Source organism: Oncorhynchus clarkii, chromosome 17 (genome assembly GCF_045791955.1).
Source record: "Oncorhynchus clarkii lewisi isolate Uvic-CL-2024 chromosome 17, UVic_Ocla_1.0, whole genome shotgun sequence".
NCBI lineage: Eukaryota > Metazoa > Chordata > Actinopteri > Salmoniformes > Salmonidae > Oncorhynchus > Oncorhynchus clarkii.
The window spans coordinates 32,841,027-32,867,043 of NC_092163.1; the positions used below are offsets into that span (position 1 = coordinate 32,841,027).

At 45.8% G+C, this 26,017-nt stretch overlaps 1 protein-coding gene across 1 annotated transcript; it reads right to left on the bottom strand.

The window, feature by feature from the left end:
* Positions 1–4,727: 4,727 nt before the first annotated feature.
* Positions 4,728–26,017, bottom strand: LOC139369393 (WW domain binding protein 1-like). Its single transcript, XM_071108671.1, has 6 exons — positions 25,692–26,017; positions 10,325–10,366; positions 8,886–8,930; positions 7,052–7,199; positions 6,573–6,734; positions 4,728–5,836 (listed from the first exon to the last, which is right to left on the bottom strand). Exons 1-6 carry the CDS (start codon positions 25,740–25,742, stop codon positions 4,728–4,730), a joined length of 1,557 nt encoding a protein of 518 aa, XP_070964772.1. The 5' UTR covers positions 25,743–26,017.

Here is a 26,017-nt window from a genome sequence, read left to right on the forward strand (position 1 = left end):
GAAGTCGGTGAAACATGAGACATTCTTCCCTGCCTGGAGTAAAATCAACAGTCTTAAGACATCCTGGCCCAACAGTGTCATATTCATTATATACCAAGTGGTAGAAAATGGACTGAAACAGAGAAGGTCTTCCTTATTTTGGCCAATAAGAAACACTTGTCGCCCCCCATTGCAAAACATTTTGCTACGGTGCGCCCTAATGAATATGACCCAGCTTTCCATAAAATGAACTTGGCACTACTGTACCAATGCTTCTAATTAAATTCTCAAGGTATACAAAATAAAGGTAGTAGCTAATAGTACAAATATAGAGGAGGCTATATAGTATCAGAAAAAAAGGGGCAACATCCAATCGCAGTCATAATAACTAGGCGAGGTAACAGTCTGACATTTTGCCTTGGCCTATCAACAAAGGGACTGGGCAGGGGGGGGGGGGGGGGGGGGGGGGGGGGGCATAGCCTGGTTCCAGATCTGAGAAGACAGCACAAACAGAATGGGGACCAGGCTAGAAGAAGCATACTGTTCATAGGAAACAACTGGCAGCTGACAAGGCAAAATAAATGGTCATAGTCACAAAAGGAGCTGCTCTGAGGTCAGCTTTGCTTCTCATGTCCCAATGGTCAAGATTAGGAGTGGGGGTTGAGTCAGCTGGTCTGAGACCTGTAGTTAAAGGGTACCTTTGAAACAGACATGGTTCTTATTAAAATGCAGTTTCACAAGTCATTGATCACTATCGACAGGTAAATGTTGTCATTATAACAGGTTTACAACTTGAGTACAACCAGTTTTCAACCTATAATGATCAGAGGAAGGGATAACAGTTAATGCCATTCTATTGCTAAACATGTACCTTTTCTTTTGCACGTCTCGGATTTCATAGTTGTACTGTGAGTATCTTTAAAAAAGAGACTGCTGAAGTAGTACTGCTGTACATGGGTTTCATAGTTGTACTGTGAGTATCTTTAAAAAAGAGACTGCTGAAGTAGTACTGCTGAACATGGGTTTGGGTATACGACTAGAAGACAACCACACATAGGACAGTACTACATGACAGAGGAGAACCCAAATACTTAGTAATGAAAAACAGCCTCTCCCTCAGCAAGACACAGAGGAGCAATGAGCCCACTGGCTGTTCATGTTATCTCTCTCTCTCTCTCTCTCTCTCTCTCTCTGTCTCTCTCTCTCACTCTCTCTCTCGCTCTCTCTCCCCCTCTCTCTCTCTTTATCGCTCTCTCCCCCCTCTCCCTCTCTCTCCCCCCTTTCTCTCCCTCTCTCTCTTTCCCCCCCTCTCTCTCCCTCTCTCTTTCTTTCTCTCTCCCCCCCTCTCACCACCCCTCTCCCACTCTCTCTTTCTCTCTCCCCCCTCTCACTCTCCCTCTATCGCCCCTTTTCTCTCCCTCTCTCTCTCCACCCCTCTCTCTCTTGTTCTCTCCCCATCTCTCTCCCTCCCCCGTCCGTCCCCCCCCCCCCCCCCCCCCCCCCACGCTCAGCTATGCGGCTGCACTGACCGACGTGATGAGATGACATCATGAGATGATGAGATGACATCATACACAATGTTTTCTTTAACCCTACAGGATGTCTGAACATGGAAATCTGGTATAAAAAAAAACATTTTCTCAGAAATGTCCACCCAGGTGAATGAGCCAGTGGGAGCGAGTGACTCATCAGCAATAACTGTAATTATACATAAGCTGCCGAATAAGAGCTTTACACAAACACACACCCATGCACACACACATAAACACACACACATAGTGGTGAAAGAGAGATGTATAAAATGAAATGCAAGGATCATCTCCTGTCTGTGATTGTAGTCACACTAAGAGTTAACATGCTATTCCTCCAGCCCAGATAACAAGATCTCCATCATCACCTTGAGTCGCAGAGAATAGTCCAACTGGTTACAGTATTAAAATCAATCTACTGTAGCTTTGAGCCAATCTAGAGGTCAATAGCTTTGAAGTCAGGCTTGGGTCTCAAACAAGACTCAGTACATGGGAAATCCATGGTAACCATGCCTACAGTATGAAGCCACTGCTTGTTACCAGAGAAACTAAATGTAGCCTTCAGATAACTATATGTGACAATAACAACAACATGAAATGAAAGCTGTGATTTGTCTCATTTTCACACTACGCCTGTTCAGCACAATAACATTCGGCAGTATATTTTGATCGCTGTTTAAAGTGAGTCATTCTGTAATTGACTAGTGAGTACTCAATCTGTAACAATCCTTAGGCGATTATGGTAAAATGGTTCTGTTGAATTAAAAAATACATGATTCATGATTATTAAAGATGAACATAAACACACAACAGCAAAGCACACGAGAGAAAGCCCTGACGCGGTTCCAGTTTGAAAAGCTCACAAAACAACTCCTCCATTCGCTCTAGGTCTAGGACAATATGGGAGAGGGCACTATTTACGATGAAACAGTCTAGATCACGACAAAAGGGGCACTTCAATACAGATGACGAAAATCAAGTGCAATGCCTTGAAATCAAAGCTGTAACTTCTGATATTAACAGTCCTTCGTCCAGTTAGCACTTCATTTCCAGTTAAAATGTTCCATTTTACTCCCTTTGCTTGGTGTTGATAATATGCAAATGATTACATTCAATATCATAGGTGAAGGTTTAAAGTTAGAGTTAGGCTGTTGAATGAGCAATTGAGCAGATAAGGAAACTCCATCACAAGAGGACAGAGAAAAGATGGCGTAGATTGGGTAGAGAGCACACTAAGATCAGTTCACATGGTACATAGTTCTAAACCTTGGGAGAAATACACATCACAATTCCTCTTTTGAAATGTCAGAATAGGACAAAGTCTGGATGTGTACCATCAGCTAACAGTGAAACAGCACTAGAATAGGTATCAGAAAACCAATGCAAAGTCTTGACGTGTTGTAACTGTACACACCACCTCTTTCTCAGTGTTCATATTCTTGTCACTGACCACTCAGAATCCAACGGACAGTCAGACAGTCTTGGAGTGATTTCAATGGCTCTTGTCCATCGTCATAATCATTGTTCATATCATTATTGCCTTGCAGATTGCCGATCGTCCGAGCAGCAGCGCAACAACAGGTCAATGTGAGTGTCAGACAGCGAGGTCAGTCTGTACCAGCTTGTAACTAGACTAGACCCAGTCTCACCTTGTCAATGACTGTACATCCAACAGCAACATCAACCACTGGCCCTCGTCAAAGGCAGGCTGCTCTGAGAGAGAGGGATGGGAGAGGAGGAGAGGAGGAGAAGAGGAGCTAACAGTACTCTGATGGAAGGATGGGAGAAGAGGAGAGGAGGAGAAGAGGAGCTAACAGTACTCTGATGGGAGGATGGGAGAGGAGGAGAGGAGGAGAAGAGAAGAGGAGCTAACAGTACTCTGATGGGAGGATGGGAGAGGAGGAGAGGAGGAGAAGAGAAGAGGAGCTAACAGTACTCTGATGGGAGGATGGGAGAGGAGGAGAGGAGGAGAAGAGAAGAGGAGCTAACAGTACTCTGATGGGAGGATGGGAGAGGAGGAGAGGAGGAGAAGAGAAGAGGAGCTAACAGTACTCTGATGGGAGGATGGGAGAGGAGGAGAAGAGAAGAGGAGCTAACAGTACTCTGATGGGAGGATGGGAGGATGGGAGAGGAGGAGAAGAGAAGAGGAGCTAACAGTACTCTGATGGGAGGATGGGAGGATGGGAGAGGAGGAGAAGAGAAGAGGAGCTAACAGTACTCTGATGGGAGGATGGGAGAGGAGAGGAGGAGAAGAGAAGAGGAGCTAACAGTACTCTGATGGGAGGATGGGAGAGGAGGAGAAGAGAAGAGGAGCTAACAGTACTCTAATGGGAGGATGGGAGGATGGGAGAGGAGGAGAAGAGAAGAGGAGCTAACAGTACTCTGATGGGAGGATGGGAGAGGAGGAGAAGAGAAGAGGAGCTAACAGTACTCTAATGGGAGGATGGGAGGATGGGAGAGGAGGAGAAGAGAAGAGGAGCTAACAGTACTCTGATGGGAGGATGGGAGGATGGGGAGAGGAAGAAAGCGGGAGGTATTTTTGCAAAGCAAAAGGGCAGGTGCAGTAGAGCTTCAGACACAGCAGGTGGGCTGTGTGTGTGTGTGTGTGTGTGTGTGTGTGTGTGTGTGTGTGTGTGTGTGTGTGTGCGAGGGAGACTGTGTGAACATTATGCTGACTTTATACTGTCTCATGCAGCTGTTGCTCCTCTTCCTGTGATGAAAGAGAGACAGAGAGGGAGAGAGAGAGACAGAAAGGGAGAGAGGGAGAGAGAGACAGAAAGACAGAGACAGAAAGAGAGAGTGAGAGAGAGTATAATTAGCAGTTTCACTGCAGCATTGGTTTCTGCACTTTGAGAAATAATAAAAGGTGTCTTTGTTCCCGGTGGCAGCGCAGCGGGACAGAATGATAATGACCGTCAGAAAGATCAACACAGATAAACTGTCCGACTCCCTCTGTAACGACTTCCTTCCTCCTTTCAATTAGAAGGCTGTGATGATCCTCTTCCTCTGTGTTACTATAGTGACTTTACATTACTACAGTAAGCCGTTAACACAAGCAGGCCCATACTAGTTGATGTGGGGCTTGGCTTCCTTCCTGGTTTGAACAGTAAGGGGTGCTACTGGGTCAAAGTAAACACTTTTAAGCTCCATTGGCTCCATTTGTTGTCAGTCAAGTGTTTTGGTCACCTGACCAAATTATTTGGCCCTCATTGGCTGTCCTCATGACGACTCCACGGTGATGATGGCGTCCCCGCCCCTGGGGATGGCCGAGGAGGCGTGGCCACACTGGGCGACCTGCTGCGCTCGGAGGGAACAGTCCACACTGTCATGGAGGAAATCCGCCCCCTCCTCTCCATCCCCTCCTCCAACTTGATCTTCTTCCCCCTTCTTCTCCGCATCCTCTTCCTCGCTCTTCACTTGGCAGCGGCACACTTCGATGCCGGAGTCGCCTGTGAGCCGGCGGTGACGGAAATGATCCTCATCCTCCTCTTCCTCCTCCTCTTCCTCTCTCTTCTCTTTCTCCACGGGCTCGAAGAAGTCCACATTGGTGGAGAAGAGGGCGTGTTTGGGGGGAGACTGGCTGGGCTTGGGGGGAGAGAGGATGGAAGGGCTCTGTCTCTCTGTGACCCCACCCTCACTCAGGCCGCCCTCTACCCCTCTCTGCTCAGCCAGCACAGCCAGGGGGTCCATAAGGATGAGTGGAGGGAGTGGCGGATGATGTGAAGGAGGAAGTGGAGAGGGAGAAGATAGTTTGGGAGGGGGGAGAGTGTGAGGGAGAGGAGAAGACGTTGTGGGAGAAGGTGTAGGTAGAAGTTCAGGTGGAGGAGGGGGCAGAGGAGGAGCTGGATATCCTCCAGGAGACAAAGGGGACCTGGCAGACACAACTCCCTCCAGAGATGAACCCTCCCTGGGGAAGCCTCTCAGGACCTCCCTCCCTCCTCCTCCAACCTCGCTACCGGGCGTGGAGGCATGGCTGGTATTATCCGTCTCGTAGGTCACCTGGACAGAGAAGGAAGTGCTGGATGGGGAGGTGAGGAGGGAGCAGGACTCGCAGGAGCAGCTGGTGTAGTTGTCTGAACTCTGAGATGAGGTCAGGCCACCACCGGCACCGCTGGGGCCCGCCCTGGAGCTAACCAAGTAGGAGGGAGGGCCGAGGGGTTGTTGCTGGTGGTGATGGGGGTAGGCTGAACCGTAAGGGGTGGCTGTGTAAGCGGTGGCGCCCCCCATCGCCCCCTGCAGAGCAAAGACGGAGCTGTAGGATGGAGGGGGTGAGGGGGGCTGGGCTGCCACCTCCTCATAGGACGGCAGCTTGAAGGAGGCCAGGAAACCTGCAGTATAACACATGACAGATAATCAATTTCATCTCCTAACCACTAGGGTTACATGACCAGCAATAGGGACTGAGACACCAAACTCCAAAATAGTCATTGTGCAGCGCATTCAAAAGTCTTGTTTTTTTAATGATACTTCTACACTATGAGGTTGAAATGACAAACTTATGATAATGCCCTTTTTGTGTAAGAGCTGTTTGAAAAAAAATGTTCAGGCGAGATGGAGTTTTTGGCCCAGATCATGACATCACAATCAGATCTGATTATTCTGACCAATGACTAGTCATCTTTTATTTGCGTATGTATCCTCCTACTTTGGAGGGGTACTAGAGTCTAGACGCTCCTATCCGCCAGTCAGGGTTGTGTATGTAAATACTGTATATTAACATTTGTATCAACACGCCCACACAATCAGACTGAGCATTTCAATGGCAAAAGGAGGCTCAGGAAAACAAATTATACAAAAATATATCCGGAGCTGTTTACATTTGAAAATAAAATTAAGAAGACTGCATCGGGGCTATAAGTTGTACTTCCTTGACCTTCCCTGGCACAATGCAGCCAATGGAATAGTCACAAAAGTTCAAATCCAACCAATCTAGCACCCTAGGCAGACTCAAGCAAATGAGCAAACATTTCAAATGCTATTTGAACCCAGGTCCTGCTAATAAGACGATAAGGTGACGCAGACAATGAAAGGACCGGGGAGAGAGGCGAGCGTAGCTATACGTACTGAGGTCCAACATGGACGCAGGGTAGTTGCAGGCTCCGTGGTAGGCGATCAGGTTGATCTCCCTCTGTCTCTGCTGCTGCTGGACACGCAGCTTGGCCCGCCGGTGGCGGTAGGCACAGCAACAGCTGAACAGAATCACGATGGTCCACAGCAACCAGAACCCTGCAGGATACAGACACACAGAGACACTGGCAATACTGAATTGAATTCAAGCAACTTTATTAATCCCAATTATTGAACAGCCTCTGGTAGCTATACTGTTGCATAATCACATTGAAAAGGCTTTAATAAATTGATATTTATTATACCGTAATAAGACAAACCGTCTACAGTTTGACCAGAGGACCAGCCTTAAGGGCTTGCTCATGTTAAACTCCCGATCTGGTCTGGTTACATACCACAATGCATCGGTATAGCTGTGTGACAGCAAATGCTGACAAGACAAGCCTCTTGGCTGGTATCGACTGGTTGTTACTCACACCACAGCTCGTAGTAGTAGGTGCAGCATCCTGTCTCCCCACAGCAGTGGCCGGTCTCACACAGGTAGCCTGGGTTGTTGTTGACACCAGGGCAGTACTTATGACTGAGCATGGGCTGGCTGCCTGAGCCAGCTTGGTCCTTCACCCCCTAGTGGACAAGACATGACATGACAACAACGTACATGGTAAACAACAACAACATGTTCGTTTAGCTTGAGCAGGGTGTTTCTCAAATTTCCAGTTGTGGGATTGGAGAAGAGTACCCCCCAGGGTTGCACTTTTTTGTTCCAGCCCAGCACCATCTCATCTGATTTAACTACTTAACTAGTCATCAAACCCTTGAATAGTTGAGTGGCTCAGATGTGGTAGCGTCAAACAAAAATGTATTCATGACCTTTACTTAACCAGGCATACACAGTGCATTCGGAAAGTATTCAGACCCATTCCGTTTTTCCACATTTTGATACGTTGCAGCCTTGTTCTAAAATGGATTCAATAAAAAACATTTCCTCCATCAATCTACACACAATACCTCATAATGACAAAGTGTGAAAAGTGAAATGTTAGAAAACATATAACAAAAATATAAAACAGAAATACCTTATTTACATAAGTATTCAGACCCTTTGTTATGAGACTCCAAATTGAGCTCAGATGCATCCTGTTTCCATTGATCATCCTTGAGATGTTTCTACAACTTGATTGGAGTCCACCTGTGGAAAGTTAAATTGATTGGACATGATTTGGAAAAGCACACACCTCTCTATATAAGATCCCACAGTTGACAGTGCATGTCAGAGCAAAAACCAAGCCATGAGGTCGAAGGAATTGTCTGTAGAGCTCAGAGACAGGATTGTGTCGAGGCACAGATCTGGGGAAGGGTACCAAAAGATGTCTGCAGCATTGAAGGTCCCCAAAAACACAGTGGCCTCCATCATTCTTAAATGGAAGAAGTTTAGAACCACCACTCTTCCTAGAGCTGGCCGCCCGGCCAAACTGAGCAATCAGGGGAGAAGGGCCTTCGTCAGGGAGGTGACCAAGAACCTGATGGTCACTCTGACAGAGCTCCAGTGTTCCTCTGTGGAGATGGGAGAACCTTCCAGAAGGACAACCATCTCTGCAGCACTCCACCAATCAGGCCTTTATGGTAGAGTGGCCAGACAGAAGCCCCTCCTCAGTAAAAGGCACATGACAGCCCATTTGGAGTTTGGCAAAAGGCACCTAAAGGACTCTCAGACCATGAGAAACAAGATTCTCTGGTCTAATGAAACCAAGATTGAACTCTTTGGCCTGAATGACAATCGTCACGTCTGGAGGAAACCTGGCAGCATCCCTACGGTGAAACATGGTGGTGGCAGCATCATGCTGTGGGGATGTGTCCTTGGGTGGCCCAGCCAGAGCCCGGACTTGAAACTGATCGAACATCTCTGGAGAGAGCTGAAAATAACTGTGCAGTGACGCTCCCCATCCAACCTGACAGAGCTTGAGAGTATCTGAAGAGAAAAATGGGAGAAACTCCCCAAATACAGGTGTACCAAGCTTGTAGCATCATACCCAAGAAGACTCGAGGCTGTAATAACTGACAAAGGTGCTTCAACAAAGTACTGCGTAAAGGGTCTGAATACTTGTGTAATTTTTTTACATTTTTTATAAATTAGCAAACATTTCTAAAAACCAGTTTTTGTTTTGTCATTATGTGGTGTTGTGTGTAGATTGACGAGTGGGAATAACTATTTAATCCATTTTAGAATATGGCTGTAATGTAAGAAAATGTGGAAAAGGTCAAGGGGTCTGAAACAGTGGATAGCAGACATAAACAGAATACATCTCTAACCTTGTTGATGGTTCCCATGTCTGAACCCTTTGGAGACACAGTCGTCTGCAATGAGAAAATAAACGTTATCTAGGAAGTCTTAATCTGGTCTTTCCACACATTCATCATCGTTGACGTGTATTGTAAACCCGCTGAATCACTAGGCTACTGGTTTGACCACTTTGACCAAAACATCCACATGACCGTGGGCTAGCAGCAGTGAAGACTGTGGGCTAGCAGGAGTGAAGACTGTGGGCTAGCAGGAGTGAAGACTGTGGGCTAGCAGGAGTGAAGACTGTGGGCTAGCAGGAGTGAAGACTGTGGGCTAGCAGGAGTGAAGACTGTGGGCTAGCAGGAGTGAAGACTGTGGGCTAGCAGGAGTGAAGACTGTGGGCTAGCATGAGTGAAGACTGTGGGCTAGCAGGAGTGAAGACTGTGGGCTAGCAGGAGTGAAGACTGTGGGCTAGCAGGAGTGAAGACTGTGGGCCAGCAGGAGTGAAGACTGTGGGCTAGCAGGAGTGAAGACTGTGGGCTAGCAGGAGTGAAGACTGTGGGCCAGCAGGAGTGAAAACTGTGGGCTAGCAGGAGTGAAGACTGTGGGCCAGCAGGAGTGAAGACTGTGGGCCAGCAGGAGTGAAGACTGTGGGCTAGCAGGAGTGAAGACTGTGGGCCAGCAGGAGTGAAAACTGTGGGCTAGCAGGAGTGAAGACTGTGGGCCAGCAGGAGTGAAAACTGTGGGCTAGCAGGAGTGAAGACTGTGGGCCAGCAGGAGGGAAGCACTTAAAGGGATACTTTAGGATTTTGGCATTGAGGCCTGTTATCTAATCCATAGTGGATATCATGCTGAAGATGCTTGTTATAGGTGCGTAAGTCTGAGGCTGTTTTACGTGTTATTTCAAGGTTAGTTAGCGTGTTAGTGATACCAGGAGAGGGTTTTGTAGTATACACAACCACACCTTTTTCACAGGAGTTGGACAAACAGCAGATCCAATATGTAGAAACCCTGCAGCTATGAGAGCAGGTAGCAACACAGTGTGAGATGGACATTCACACAGTGTGAGATGGACATTCCTTGTTTTTTCAGAATGGGTGTTAGCCCTTTAGTGTCCTCCCTCCATCCCTTTCTCTCTTCACCCCTCCCCCTCTCTCTCTCTCCATCCCCCTTTTCTTAATTTTGCTTGTTAACCCCCTAGTTCTCCCTCCCTCCCTCCCTTGTCTTCATTCCCAGTTCATCTTCAGTGTTGTACTGTTATTAGTTCCCTCCCCTACCCCTTTCCACCTCCCTCTCTCTCCCTCTCTCTCTCCCTCTCTCTCCCTCTCTCTCCCTCTCTCTCCCTCTCTCTCCCTCTCTCCCAACCTTTTTCTTGTTAATGGTTTTCCTCCCACCACTAGTTCCTTTCTATGTGTTGTGCTGGTTGTTGTGAATGAATGACTGCATATTGAAAGGTTAGACTCCTTACCGTAGCTGCTGGTCCTCCCGGTCCCTGCAGGGAGATGGTCATCTAGAAGAGAGAACAGAGGGGGGGGGGGGGGGGGGTAGTTAATACAGCTGACATTTACACAGGCAGAGCCAGACTGACTGACAGACAGACAGGCTGCACATCAGAGAAAGAAAGGAATGGGAGGAAAGAGAGAGAGAGAGAGAGAGAGAGAGAGAGAGAGAGAGGGGGAGAGAAAGAGAGAGAGAGGGGAGGGGAGAGAGAGAGGGGGGGGGGGGGGGAGAGAGAGAGAGAGAGGCCAACCCTTCGATCTGAATTTACAGTTTAGCTAATAAAAATCGAATAAATACAGTCTCCCCATAAAACTTTGTCCAGTTCACTTAACATTTGTAATGCCTATAAGCCAATATTTAGTAGTCTGTTTTTTGGGTATACGGTCCCCCCAGTGCCAATATTTAGTAGTCTGTTTTTGGGGTATACGGTCCCCCCAGTGCCAATATTTAGTAGTCTGTTTTTTGGGTATATGGTCCTCCCAGTGGTACTATACACACACATTTGTTTACGTTTTGTATGTCAATTCTGTGAGCCATTTAGTTTGTGATTTTGCATGCAAATGTCACATCCATAACACTGGAATTGCCCGTACCTGACCCCAATTCCCCTGTGGATGTTTACCTATCCAGACAGCCTGACTGTGGATGTTCACCTATCCAGACAGCCTGACTGTGGATGTTCACCTATCCAGACAGCCTGACTGTGGATGTTCACCTATCCAGACAGCCTGACTGTGGATGCGCCTAAAAGATAAACTCTCCAGGGCCACCACAGTCAACCCCCGACACACTTTCAACCTGATACACACAAACACACACAAACAAACAACCTCTCAGTGTTCCTGCAGTGACAGGGGACAACAAGGTACCCTGAGTCCTAAACAACCGTGATGTCATTTTCAGGTTATCATTTATCAATTTCCCAGCCTGGCACCTCCTTACAGATTGACAGTCAGACAGACAGGCCCCTACAGACAGACAGGCCCTAACAGACAGGGTGATGTTCAGTAGTAGGGTACATGTTGCAAGGGAAAACGAAAATCTATGTTCTTATTGAGCAAGTTTAGTTGGTACTAACTTCCCTGATGGACCACAGTTAAAACATGTTATTCCTACTGAACAGACCCAGCATTCACATGAACTGTGGAACAGGACAGTTCCTGTAGAAAGGATTAGTCATTAATCAAGTCAAAAGCACATATTGGCTAAAGGATTTGCATAACCAAAAAAGAGCCATGCGATTGTGATCACTTGTAAGCGTGCTATCATCCCAGATACCAGAGTCCATCTGCATTGGAAATCAGTGAGCGAGCCCACTTCACGCTTACAACCCCCAGATACAATACCTCCATTGTACTCGGCACGTCTACCTCAAACACACAACAGAACGCAACGCAACACAACGCCTGTGTGTGTACATTTCAGACAGACAGGAGGACGGATGCATAACAGTAAAAGGAAAATGCCTATCTGTTTAGTGTTGCAGTGGGCTGCGGGGGTCCAGCCACAGAGGACACAATGCTCGCATGGACGGAGACACTGGGCTTTTTTTTACACCCAACTCAGTCTGACCGGACGGCATGTCACCAAACATGCAAATGAGCAGTCAGCCTTTTGTCAGCTGACGTTGGGTCTCTGTTGGCCAGGCTGCACTGGGCACTGCATCTCTCTCCCTAACACTGCATCTCTCTCCGTAACACTGCATCTCTCCCCCTAACACTGCATCTCTCTCCGTAACACTGCATATCTCTCCCCAACACTGCATATCTCTCCCCAACACTGCATCTCTCTCCCTAACACTGCATCTCTCTCCGTAACACTACATCTCTCCACCTAACACTGCATCTCTCTCCGTAACACTGCATATCTCTCCCCAACACTGCATCTCTCTCCCTAATACTGCATCTCTCTCCCTAATACTGCATCTCTCTCCCTAATACTGCATCTCTCTCCCTAACACTGCATCTCTCTCCCTAATACTGCATCTCTCTCCGTAACACTGCATCTCTCCCCGTAACACTGCATCTCTCTCCCTAATACTGCATCTCTCTCCCGAATACTGCATCACTCTCCGTAACACTGCATCTCTCTCCCTAATACTGCATCTCTCTCCCTAATAATGCATCTCTCTCCCTAATACTGCATCTCTCTCCCTAATAATGCATCTCTCTCCCTAACACTGCATCTCTCTCCCCAACACTGCATCTTTCTCCCTAACACTGCATCTCTCCCCCTAACACTGCATATCTCTCCCCAACACTGCATCTTTCTCCCTAACACTGCATCTCTCCCCCTAACACTGCATCTCTCACCCTAACACTGCATCTCTCTCCCCAACACTGCATATCTCTCCCTAACACTGCATCTCTCCCCCTAACACTGCATCTCTCCCCCTAACACTGCATATCTCTCCCCAACACTGCATCTTTCTCCCTAACACTGCATTTCTCCCCCTAATACTGCATCTCTCCCCCTAACACTACATCTCTCTCCCTAATACTGCATCTCTCTCCGTAACACTGCATCTCTTTCCCTAACACTGCATCTCTCTCCCTAACACTGCATCTCTCTCCCTAATACTGCATCTCTCTCCGTAACACTGCATCTCTCCCCCTAACACTGCATCTCTCTCCCCAACACTGCATATCTCCCCCTAACACTGCATCTCTCCCCCTAACACTGCATATCTCTCCCCAACACTGCATCTTTCTCCCTAACACTGCATTTCTCCCCCTAACACTGCATCTCTCTCCGTAACACTGCATCTCTCTCCGTAACACTGCATATCTCTCCCCAACACTGCATCTCTCTCCCTAATACTGCATCTCTCTCCCTAATACTGCATCCTTCTCCCTAATACTGCATCTCTCTCCCCAGCACTGCATCTCTCCCCCTAACACTGCATCTCTCCCCCTAACACTGCATCTTTCTCCCTAACACTGCATTTCTCCCCCTAACACTGCATCTCTCTCCCCAACACTACATCTCTCTCCCCAACACTACATCTTTCTCCCCAACACTGCATTTCTCTCCCCAGAACTGCATCTCTCTCCCCAACACTACATCTCTCTCCCCAACACTACATCTCTCTCCCCAACACTACATCTCTCTCCCCAACACTGCATCTCTCCCCAGCACTGCATCTCTCCCCCCAACACTGCATCTCTCTCCCCAACACTGCATCTCTCTCCCCAGCACTGCATCTCTCCCCCCAGCACTGTTTGAACTCACACATAGATTTGGTACTAGGCCTATCATCCGAGCCTGCACTGTATTGGTGTCATCCCATAATCACCAATAAGCACATTGCATAATGGAGCCCCAATCGCATACTAGATCAGGGTTATTAGACCTTAACATGGTTAGGAGCTTGCTGGTTTTCTACCTGATAATTAATTGCACCCACCTGGTGTCCCAGGATTAGAGGGGAACAATGAAGAAAAGCAGTGGACTGTCTTGGAGGTCCAGAGTGTAGTTTGAGGGTACTAGTGCAGGCTAACAGAAACTAGTTAGTAGCTAATGACAATGACTGATTTCAAATCAGTTAGTAAGGGAAATCCTCCATTTTAACCTTCACACATAGTCAAAACTGTAGCTACTCTACATGTCCGACTAGTACTACTACACCCTACTACATCCTACTACACACTATTAGAAACTACTACACACTAATACACACTATTACACCCTACTACACACTACTACACATTATTACAAACTACTACACACTATTACAAACTTACACCCGACTACACACTACTACACACTATTACACACTATTACACCCTACTACACACTACTACACATTATTACAAACTACTACACACTATTACACACTACTACACACTATTATAAACTACTACAAACTATTACACACTACTACACACTAATACACACTATTACACCCTACTACACATTATTACAAACTACTACACACTACTACACACTATTACAAACTACTACACACTACTACACCCTACTTCACACTATTACAAACTACTACACACTATTACAAACTTACACCCGACTACACACTACTACACACTATTACACACTATTACACTCTACTACACACTACTACACATTAGTACAAACTACTACACACTACTACACCCTACTACACACTACTACACACTACTACACACTACTACACACAATTACACAATACTACACACTATTACACACTACTACTCACTATTACACACTACTACACATAACTACACACTACTAAAAACCAGTACATACTACTACACATTACTACACACTACTACACACTATTACACCCTATCAGGGTTGACCCAGAGTCCTCCTAGTAGTCTCCATCCATCCAACTCCTGCTGCTCTCTAACAAAGTGAGGCACTGCAGCAGCAGTAGAGTACAGGGTGAGGACAAGCAGCTGGCGTCTGTGCCAGGTATTGATCAAACAGTAGCAGAGCAACACACACACACAGAGGGACACACACAGCCGTAGCAGAGGAGTGTGAGACTAGTTTGGGATAAACATTACACAGGCAGCTCCGGACTGGAAACCCCACTCTGTCGACGGCAGGACCACTAACAGCAGTTGTCAGCCTGGTTAGAGGAGTGAAGATAGTAATGTACTGTTACTGGACAGTGTGAACGGAATACCAGAGATTTTAGAAAACATCTAGATAATCTTGTATCCCATTGTTTGGTCACACTATATTTGGATAGTTCCCTATATGTGTTATACAGATCTATCAACAAACTGTCAACTGTAACTCTGTTGATGGGCAACAGCTTTCAGGTTATTTTTGGTCAGGTTCAGGGTTAAAGTAAGATGTATCCCAACACATTGGAAATTGTGATTGGCTGAGAGAGGGGGAAAAAGAAGAATTGCTCTTTAGGTTGGTTGCAACTTATTCCAGTCCATCTTGACTCAAGATGTAACAAGGATGAAGACTGCAGTATTGACAGTTTGATGCGATTACCACTGAGAGCAAGATATATGTTGTCAACAGTGTCAGCAGGACTGTCAACTGGTTACTGTAGAATTGAGTATAAGATCTACTGTATCTGACTGGGAGTATGAGACCTACTGTATCTGACTGGGAGTATGAGATCTACTGTATCTGACTGGGAGTATGAGACCTACTGTATCTGACTGGGAGTATGAGACCTACTGTATCTGACTGGGAGTATGAGACCTACTGTATCTGACTGGGAGTATGAGACCTACTGTATCTGACTGGGAGTATGAGACCTAGTGTATCTGACTGGGAGTATGAGACCTACTGTATCTGACTGGGAGTATGAGACCTACTATATCTGACTGGGAGTATGAGACCTAGTGTATCTGACTGGGAGTATGAGACCTACTGTATCTGACTGGGAGTATGAGACCTACTGTATCTGACTGGGAATATGAGACCTACTGTATCTGACTGGGAGTATGAGACCTACTGTATCTGACTGGGAGCATAAAACCTACTGTATCTGACTGGGAGTATGAGACCTACTGTATCTGACTGGGAGTATGAGACCTACTGTATCTGACTGGGAGTATGAGACCTACTGTATCTGACTGGGAGTATGAGACCTACTGTATCTGACTGGGAGTAAAAGACCTACTGTATCTGACTGGGAGCATAAGACCTACTGTATCTGACTGGGAGTATGAGACCTACTATATCTGACTGGGAGCATAAGACCTACTGTATCTGACTGGGAGTATGAGACCTACTGTATCTGACTGGGAGTATAAGACCTACTGTATCTGACTGGGAGTATGAGACCTACTATATCTGACTGGGAGTATGAAACCTACTGTATCTGACTGGGAGTATGAGACCTACTGTATCTGACTGGGAGTATGAGACCTACTGTATCTGACTGGGAGTATGAGACCTACTGTAGTATAAGACCTACTGTATCTGACTGGGAATATGAGACCTACTGTATCTGACTGGGAGTATGAGACCTACTGTATCTGACTGGGAGCATAAAACCTACTGTATCTGACTGGGAGTATGAGACCTACTGTATCTGACTGGGAGTATGAGACCTACTGTATCTGACTGGGAGTATGAGACCTACTGTATCTGACTGGGAGTATGAGACCTACTGTATCTGACTGGGAGTATAAGACCTACTGTATCTGACTGGGAGCATAAGACCTACTGTATCTGACTGGGAGTATGAGACCTACTATATCTGACTGGGAGCATAAGACCTACTGTATCTGACTGGGAGTATGAGACCTACTGTATCTGACTGGGAGTATAAGACCTACTGTATCTGACTGGGAGTATGAGACCTACTATATCTGACTGGGAGTATGAAACCTACTGTATCTGACTGGGAGTATGAGATCTACTGTATCTGACTGGGAGTATAAGACCTACTGTATCTGACTGGGAGTATAAGACCTACTGTATCTGACTGGGAGTATGAAACCTACTGTATCTGACTGGGAGTATGAGATCTACTGTATCTGACTGGGAGTATAAGACCTACTGTATCTGACTGGGAGTAAAAGACCTACTGTATCTGACTGGGAGTATGAGACCTACTGTATCTGACTGGGAGTATGAGACCTACTGTATCTGACTGGGAGTATGAGACCTACTGTATCTGACTGGGAGCATAAAACCTACTGTATCTGACTGGGAGTATGAGACCTACTGTATCTGACTGGGAGTATGAGACCTACTGTATCTGACTGGGAGTATGAGACCTACTGTATCTGACTGGGAGTATGAGACCTACTGTATCTGACTGGGAGTATAAGACCTACTGTATCTGACTGGGAGCATAAGACCTACTGTATCTGACTGGGAGTATGAGACCTACTATATCTGACTGGGAGCATAAGACCTACTGTATCTGACTGGGAGTATGAGACCTACTGTATCTGACTGGGAGTATGAGACCTACTGTATCTGACTGGGAGTATGAGACCTACTGTATCTGACTGGGAGTATGAGATCTACTGTATCTGACTGGGAGTATAAGACCTACTGTATCTGACTGGGAGTAAAAGACCTACTGTATCTGACTGGGAGTATGAGACCTACTGTATCTGACTGGGAGTATGAGACCTACTGTATCTGACTGGGAGTATGAGACCTACTGTATCTGACTGGGAGCATAAAACCTACTGTATCTGACTGGGAGTATGAGACCTACTGTATCTGACTGGGAGTATGAGACCTACTGTATCTGACTGGGAGTATGAGACCTACTGTATCTGACTGGGAGTATGAGACCTACTGTATCTGACTGGGAGTATAAGACCTACTGTATCTGACTGGGAGCATAAGACCTACTGTATCTGACTGGGAGTATGAGACCTACTATATCTGACTGGGAGCATAAGACCTACTGTATCTGACTGGGAGTATGAGACCTACTGTATCTGACTGGGAGTATAAGACCTACTGTATCTGACTGGGAGTATGAGACCTACTGTAGTATAAGACCTACTGTATCTGACTGGGAATATGAGACCTACTGTATCTGACTGGGATTATGAGACCTACTGTATCTGACTGGGAGCATAAAACCTACTGTATCTGACTGGGAGTATGAGACCTACTGTATCTGACTGGGAGTATGAGACCTACTGTATCTGACTGGGAGTATGAGACCTACTGTATCTGACTGGGAGTATGAGACCTACTGTATCTGACTGGGAGTATAAGACCTACTGTATCTGACTGGGAGCATAAGACCTACTGTATCTGACTGGGAGTATGAGACCTACTATGTCTGACTGGGAGCATAAGACCTACTGTATCTGACTGGGAGTATGAGACCTACTGTATCTGACTGGGAGTATAAGACCTACTGTATCTGACTGGGAGTATGAGACCTACTATATCTGACTGGGAGTATGAAACCTACTGTATCTGACTGGGAGTATGAGATCTACTGTATCTGACTGGGAGTATAAGACCTACTGTATCTGACTGGGAGTATAAGACCTACTGTATCTGACTGGGAGTATGAAACCTACTGTATCTGACTGGGAGTATGAGATCTACTGTATCTGACTGGGAGTATAAGACCTACTGTATCTGACTGGGAGTATAAGACCTACTGTATCTGACTGGGAGTATGAGACCTACTGTATCTGACTGGGAGTATGAGACCTACTGTATCTGACTGGGAGTATGAGACCTACTGTATCTGACTGGGAGCATAAAACCTACTGTATCTGACTGGGAGTATGAGACCTACTGTATCTGACTGGGAGTATGAGACCTACTGTATCTGACTGGGAGTATGAGACCTACTGTATCTGACTGTGAGTATGAGACCTACTGTATCTGACTGGGAGTATAAGACCTACTGTATCTGACTGGGAGCATAAGACCTACTGTATCTGACTGGGAGTATGAGACCTACTATATCTGACTGGGAGCATAAGACCTACTGTATCTGACTGGGAGTATGAGACCTACTGTATCTGACTGGGAGTATAAGACCTACTGTATCTGACTGGGAGTATGAGACCTACTGTAGTATAAGACCTACTGTATCTGACTGGGAATATGAGACCTACTGTATCTGACTGGGAGTATGAGACCTACTGTATCTGACTGGGAGCATAAAACCTACTGTATCTGACTGGGAGTATGAGACCTACTGTATCTGACTGGGAGTATGAGACCTACTGTATCTGACTGGGAGCATAAGACCTACTGTATCTGACTGGGAATATGAGACCTACTGTATCTGACTGGGAGTATGAGACCTACTGTATCTGACTGGGAGCATAAAACCTACTGTATCTGACTGGGAGTATGAGACCTACTGTATCTGACTGGGAGTATGAGACCTACTATATCTGACTGGGAGCATAAGACCTACTGTATCTGACTGGGAGTATGAGACCTACTGTATCTGACTGGGAGTATAAGACCTACTGTATCTGACTGGGAGTATGAGACCTACTATATCTGACTGGGAGTATGAAACCTACTGTATCTGACTGGGAGTATGAGATCTACTGTATCTGACTGGGAGTATAAGACCTACTGTATCTGACTGGGAGTATAAGACCTACTGTATCTGACTGGGAGTATGAAACCTACTGTATCTGACTGGGAGTATGAGATCTACTGTATCTGACTGGGAGTATAAGACCTACTGTATCTGACTGGGAGTAAAAGACCTACTGTATCTGACTGGGAGTATGAGACCTACTGTATCTGACTGGGAGTATGAGACCTACTGTATCTGACTGGGAGTATGAGACCTACTGTATCTGACTGGGAGCATAAAACCTACTGTATCTGACTGGGAGTATGAGACCTACTGTATCTGACTGGGAGTATGAGACCTACTGTATCTGACTGGGAGTATGAGACCTACTGTATCTGACTGGGAGTATGAGACCTACTGTATCTGACTGGGAGTATAAGACCTACTGTATCTGACTGGGAGCATAAGACCTACTGTATCTGACTGGGAGTATGAGACCTACTATATCTGACTGGGAGCATAAGACCTACTGTATCTGACTGGGAGTATGAGACCTACTGTATCTGACTGGGAGTATGAGACCTACTGTATCTGACTGGGAGTATGAGACCTACTGTATCTGACTGGGAGTATGAGATCTACTGTATCTGACTGGGAGTATAAGACCTACTGTATCTGACTGGGAGTAAAAGACCTACTGTATCTGACTGGGAGTATGAGACCTACTGTATCTGACTGGGAGTATGAGACCTACTGTATCTGACTGGGAGTATGAGACCTACTGTATCTGACTGGGAGCATAAAACCTACTGTATCTGACTGGGAGTATGAGACCTACTGTATCTGACTGGGAGTATGAGACCTACTGTATCTGACTGGGAGTATGAGACCTACTGTATCTGACTGGGAGTATGAGACCTACTGTATCTGACTGGGAGTATAAGACCTACTGTATCTGACTGGGAGCATAAGACCTACTGTATCTGACTGGGAGTATGAGACCTACTATATCTGACTGGGAGCATAAGACCTACTGTATCTGACTGGGAGTATGAGACCTACTGTATCTGACTGGGAGTATAAGACCTACTGTATCTGACTGGGAGTATGAGACCTACTGTAGTATAAGACCTACTGTATCTGACTGGGAATATGAGACCTACTGTATCTGACTGGGATTATGAGACCTACTGTATCTGACTGGGAGCATAAAACCTACTGTATCTGACTGGGAGTATGAGACCTACTGTATCTGACTGGGAGTATGAGACCTACTGTATCTGACTGGGAGTATGAGACCTACTGTATCTGACTGGGAGTATGAGACCTACTGTATCTGACTGGGAGTATAAGACCTACTGTATCTGACTGGGAGCATAAGACCTACTGTATCTGACTGGGAGTATGAGACCTACTATGTCTGACTGGGAGCATAAGACCTACTGTATCTGACTGGGAGTATGAGACCTACTGTATCTGACTGGGAGTATAAGACCTACTGTATCTGACTGGGAGTATGAGACCTACTATATCTGACTGGGAGTATGAAACCTACTGTATCTGACTGGGAGTATGAGATCTACTGTATCTGACTGGGAGTATAAGACCTACTGTATCTGACTGGGAGTATAAGACCTACTGTATCTGACTGGGAGTATGAAACCTACTGTATCTGACTGGGAGTATGAGATCTACTGTATCTGACTGGGAGTATAAGACCTACTGTATCTGACTGGGAGTATAAGACCTACTGTATCTGACTGGGAGTATGAGACCTACTGTATCTGACTGGGAGTATGAGACCTACTGTATCTGACTGGGAGTATGAGACCTACTGTATCTGACTGGGAGCATAAAACCTACTGTATCTGACTGGGAGTATGAGACCTACTGTATCTGACTGGGAGTATGAGACCTACTGTATCTGACTGGGAGTATGAGACCTACTGTATCTGACTGTGAGTATGAGACCTACTGTATCTGACTGGGAGTATAAGACCTACTGTATCTGACTGGGAGCATAAGACCTACTGTATCTGACTGGGAGTATGAGACCTACTATATCTGACTGGGAGCATAAGACCTACTGTATCTGACTGGGAGTATGAGACCTACTGTATCTGACTGGGAGTATAAGACCTACTGTATCTGACTGGGAGTATGAGACCTACTGTAGTATAAGACCTACTGTATCTGACTGGGAATATGAGACCTACTGTATCTGACTGGGAGTATGAGACCTACTGTATCTGACTGGGAGCATAAAACCTACTGTATCTGACTGGGAGTATGAGACCTACTGTATCTGACTGGGAGTATGAGACCTACTGTATCTGACTGGGAGTATAAGACCTACTGTACCTACTGACTGGGAGTGATCGGCAACGACAACTCAGTAAATGCCTTTCACAGGCATAGGAGGGGATTTCAGGCAGCCAAACAGTCTTATCTACAGGAAGAGAAATCGTGTATTATCACTGGCCTGCACTCTGTAAAGTTGAGAGTCTGTGGTTTAGCCCACCACATCATACATCATACATTACTGGATCTGAAGAGGTCATTCAATCATCCCCCGAGACCATGTTAAAAACCACAAGACACCTCTACTACAAGTTGTAGATGTCTCCCACACTAACACCTAACCACGGCGCAAAGCCACAGACAGACAGCGAGACAAACAGCTTAACACACTTCCTCACTTCCTGCCTGTTCACCAGTGTGTGTGTGTGTGTGTGTGTGTGTGTGTGTGTGTGTGTGTGTGTGTGTGTGTGTGTGTGTGTGTGTGTGGCTGGCTGGCCTTGTGAGATATGATGGACCTGTAAAGAGAGTAAGAAAACAGGCCAGACTGAGGGGAGACCTGGTTAACCCAGGCACCTCTTACACAATAGGCTATACACTCAGAAACAACGGTGCTATCTAGAACCTGAAATGGTTCTTTGGCTGTCCCCATAGGATAACCCTTTGAAGAACCCTTTTTGGTTCCAGGTAGAACGCTTTTGGGTTCCATGTACAGACAACCCTTTCCACAGAGGGTTCTACCTGGAACTAAAAAGGGTTCTCCCATGGGGACAGCCGAAGAACCCTTTTGGAACCCTTTTTTCTACGAGCTAATGTGACCGCAGGAGCATCCTGGACAGATACAAAAGAGCTGATTGTTCTGGCAGAAGAGACCGTTAGCTAAGACCACTTCAACAGTGACCAGTGGAAGTTATGAAGAAACATTGTCCTCCTCAACAGATATATTATTATCATCAGAAGATAAATGATTAGGAACGTTCATAGCACAATGCCTGATGGACAGTCAACAGTGTGTGTGTGTGTGTGTGTGTGTGTGTGTGTGTGTGTGTGTGTGTGTGTGTGTGTGTGTGTGTGTGTGTGTGTGTGTGCGCGAGCGAGCGAGAAATTCAGCTATGATAGTAAACCCCTACAATAGCGGAGTTTTCTTCTTAGTGAGTGTATTCAATCGGAGATAACTTTTTTAACATACACACTAACACATGACTACTACCCACTACAACTAAGCCTACAATCAATGTAAAGATCCTCTTGAGAACGGTAATTGCACATATTCTAGTAGCTGACTCGCAACACACTGTTCTGTATATACAGTGTGTTTAGCCATGCCGAGAAGACCTCTAGGCCTATACAGGGCCGGAGTAAGAAATCATAGGCCCCCCCAGGGCTTTGTTTTTTTATAGCCCCCTGCCCCGCCGCCTTCCGACCCATTGCCCTTCTATGGATTATATGTCTATGGTCACATACCAACAAGCTGGAGCTGATATTTAGTGTGAATGTTGCCCAAACTGTGGCCTTCCCGGTAACTGTCAAAATAAAGGAAACACTTGAGTAAACAAGGGATATGAATATATGTTCTGGTGTTGGTTTAGGTCCACTTGTAGAATCTATGCCAAGGTGCATTGAAGCTGTTCTGGATCGTGGTGCCCAACACCCTATTAAGACACTTTATGTTGGTGTTTCCTTTATTTTGGCAGATACCTGTATGTGCTTTATTGGGATAAACTGTTGATTCTCTGGGGCTAAATTATGCTCTCTGGTGTATTTTGAACATTGAGAGTGGGCTCCTGTGGTTGTATAAAAATTATAATTTAAAAAAATTACATAATTTGTTTTTTGTTGCTGTTTTTTTGCCTATTGGGCCCCCTATGATTTTGGGCCCAGACCATTATTCACACAATTGACCAGTCACATTTAATTATAATGCAGTTTACTTAAATGTATTTAATAATCAGTTACCCAATCAAGGCAGGGCCCCCCAGTTACCAACGTGGGCCCCCTACCTCCTGTCCTCCCCCATCTGATGATTAGCAGAGCGGCAGCAGGCAGCAGCAGGCTGCCTACACTCATTGAGAGTGGGCTCCTGAGTCTTCCTGTGGTTGGCGGGTTTAAGAAATATACTACATATCTAATGGGGCGGCAGGGTAGCCTAGTGGTTAGAGAGTTGGACTAGGAACCGTAAGGTTGCAAGTTCAAACCCCTGAGCTGACAAGGTACAAATCTGTCGTTCTGCCCCTGAACAGGCATTTAACCCACTGTTCCTAGGCCGTCATTGAAAATAAGAATTTGTTCTTAACTGACTTGCCTGGTTAAATAAAGGTAAAATAAAAAAGGCATTCGGAAAGTATTGACTTTTTCCACATTTTGTTACTGTAGCTTTATTCAACAATTCATTAATTTTTTTTCCATCATAAATCTACACACAATACTCCATAATGACAACGCAAAATGTATCAAAAAATAAAAAACAGATTTACATAAGTATTCAGACCACCATGCTTCACCATAGGGATGGTGCCAGGTTTCCTCCAGATGTGACGCTTGGAATTCAGGCCAAAGAGTTCAATCTTGGTTTCATCAGACCAGAGAATCTTGTTTCTCATGGTCTGAGAGTCTTTAGGTGCCTTTTGGCAAACCCCAAGTGGGCTGTCATGTGCCTTTTACTGAGGAGTGGCTTCCATCTGGCCACTCTACCATAAAGGCCTGATTGGTGGAGTGCTGCAGAGATGGTTCTCATTCTAAAAGGCTCTCCCATCTCCACAGAGGAACTCTGGAGCTCTGTCAGAGTGACCATCGGGTTCTTGTTCACCTCCCTGTCAAAGGCCCTTCTCTACCGATTGCTCAGTTTTGCCGGGCGGCCTGCTCTAGAAAGAGTCTTGGTGGTTCCAAACTTCTTCCATTTAAGAATGATGGAGGCGACTGTGTTCTTGGGGACCTTCAATGCTGCAGAAATGTTTTGGTACCCTTCCCCAGATTTGTGCCTCGACACAATCCTGTCTCTGAGCTCTACAGACAATTCCTTCAACCTCTTTGGTTTGATTTTGCTCTGACATGCACTGTCAACTATGGGATCGTATACGTACAGGTGTGTGCCTTTTCAAATCATGTCCAATCCATTGAATTTACCACAGGTGGACTCCAATCAAGTTGTAGAAACATCAAAAGGATGATCAATGGAAACAGGATGCACCTGAACTCAATTTTGAGTCTCATAGCAAAGGGTCTGAATGCTTATATAAGTAAGGTATTTCTGTTTTTTCATTTTAATAAATGTGCAAAAACATATAAACGCCTGTTTTCGCTTTGCCATTATGGGGTATTGTGTGTGGATTGCTGAGGATTTTATTTTATTTGATACATTTTCGAATAAGGCTGTAAAGTAACAAAATGTGGAAAATGTCAAGGGGTCTGAATACTTTCCGAATGCACTGTATTTCCTTCATAGTTGTTGTTTTGTTGTTGCCCCCTGTTACCCAGGGGCTTCAGCCCTACATTATCCCGTCCCGAGGCCTATAGCTCATTGAATCAGCACTATAGTATTTCACCATTGGCAGAGGGGTTATAAATTACCTTTATTATGAGGGTCGGGAGCTAAAAGCACTTTTAATTATGGGCTGTGTAACATTAAGGTCATTCTTTGGTGCATTACAGCAAATTAATTTCCAGACAATGAGATGAGGAAATCAACTTTCAGATATCAGCAACACGTCTTAAATGAAAACGTAAATGAAATGATAATCATGCAGTTGTGTGTGTGCTGTACAACAAGTCTATCTATGCTCAAAAGGCCTGATTTAGGAAAAACTTGAACTTCAGACTGTCCATAAAACCTTAGTCTTGTGAAGCCTAAATATTTTTTGCAATATCAATTTAATTATTTCCAACAATAACAGATATCCACTGAAGCGACGGTAATGACAACAAATCCTTGCAAGCTAGGAACATTTCTTAGAAAACATCACGGCGGCATTCACAGTATCCTAATACCCCTGCAGTATAATATTGCCCAGTTGTTGACAAAATCACCATAACTCACAGCAATCACATCAAGCGAAGATGTTGATAATACAAAATCTGTAAGTCAACATACCGCCTCTGCTTTGAGTCCAAGGCAGAACGTCAACGTTTTCTCTGGATCCATGGCCAGGGGCAGCAGAGATTTAGAACGACAACAGAGAGAGAGAGTGGAAAACAGAGAGGACTGGGATCTATCTTATTGTGCTAAATCCCCATCTCTCTCCCACACTGAATCCTCAGCACAGCAGCCTGCTGCTCCGCCATTCCCCGTGCGGAGAGAACGCCCCTCCCCGAATCCGATACTATCGGCGATACCGCCGCGGCCAATCCAATAATGGTACAGGCTGCGCGATATCGACAAGGGAAGGGAAAGCGTCCCAATGGCAAACGACCCTCAGG

Excerpts from the sequence above, each read along its gene's own strand:
- LOC139369393 (XM_071108671.1), bottom strand. The coding sequence starts at position 25,742 with ATGGATCCAGAGAAAACGTTGACGTTCTGCCTTGGACTCAAAGCAGAG. Across the intron at positions 7,200-8,885 it reads ACATGGGAACCATCAACAAG|GGGGTGAAGGACCAAGCTGG; the intron begins GTTAGAGATGTA and ends CTTGTCCACTAG. Across the intron at positions 6,735-7,051 it reads CTACTACTACGAGCTGTGGT|GGTTCTGGTTGCTGTGGACC; the intron begins GTGAGTAACAAC and ends TGTATCCTGCAG.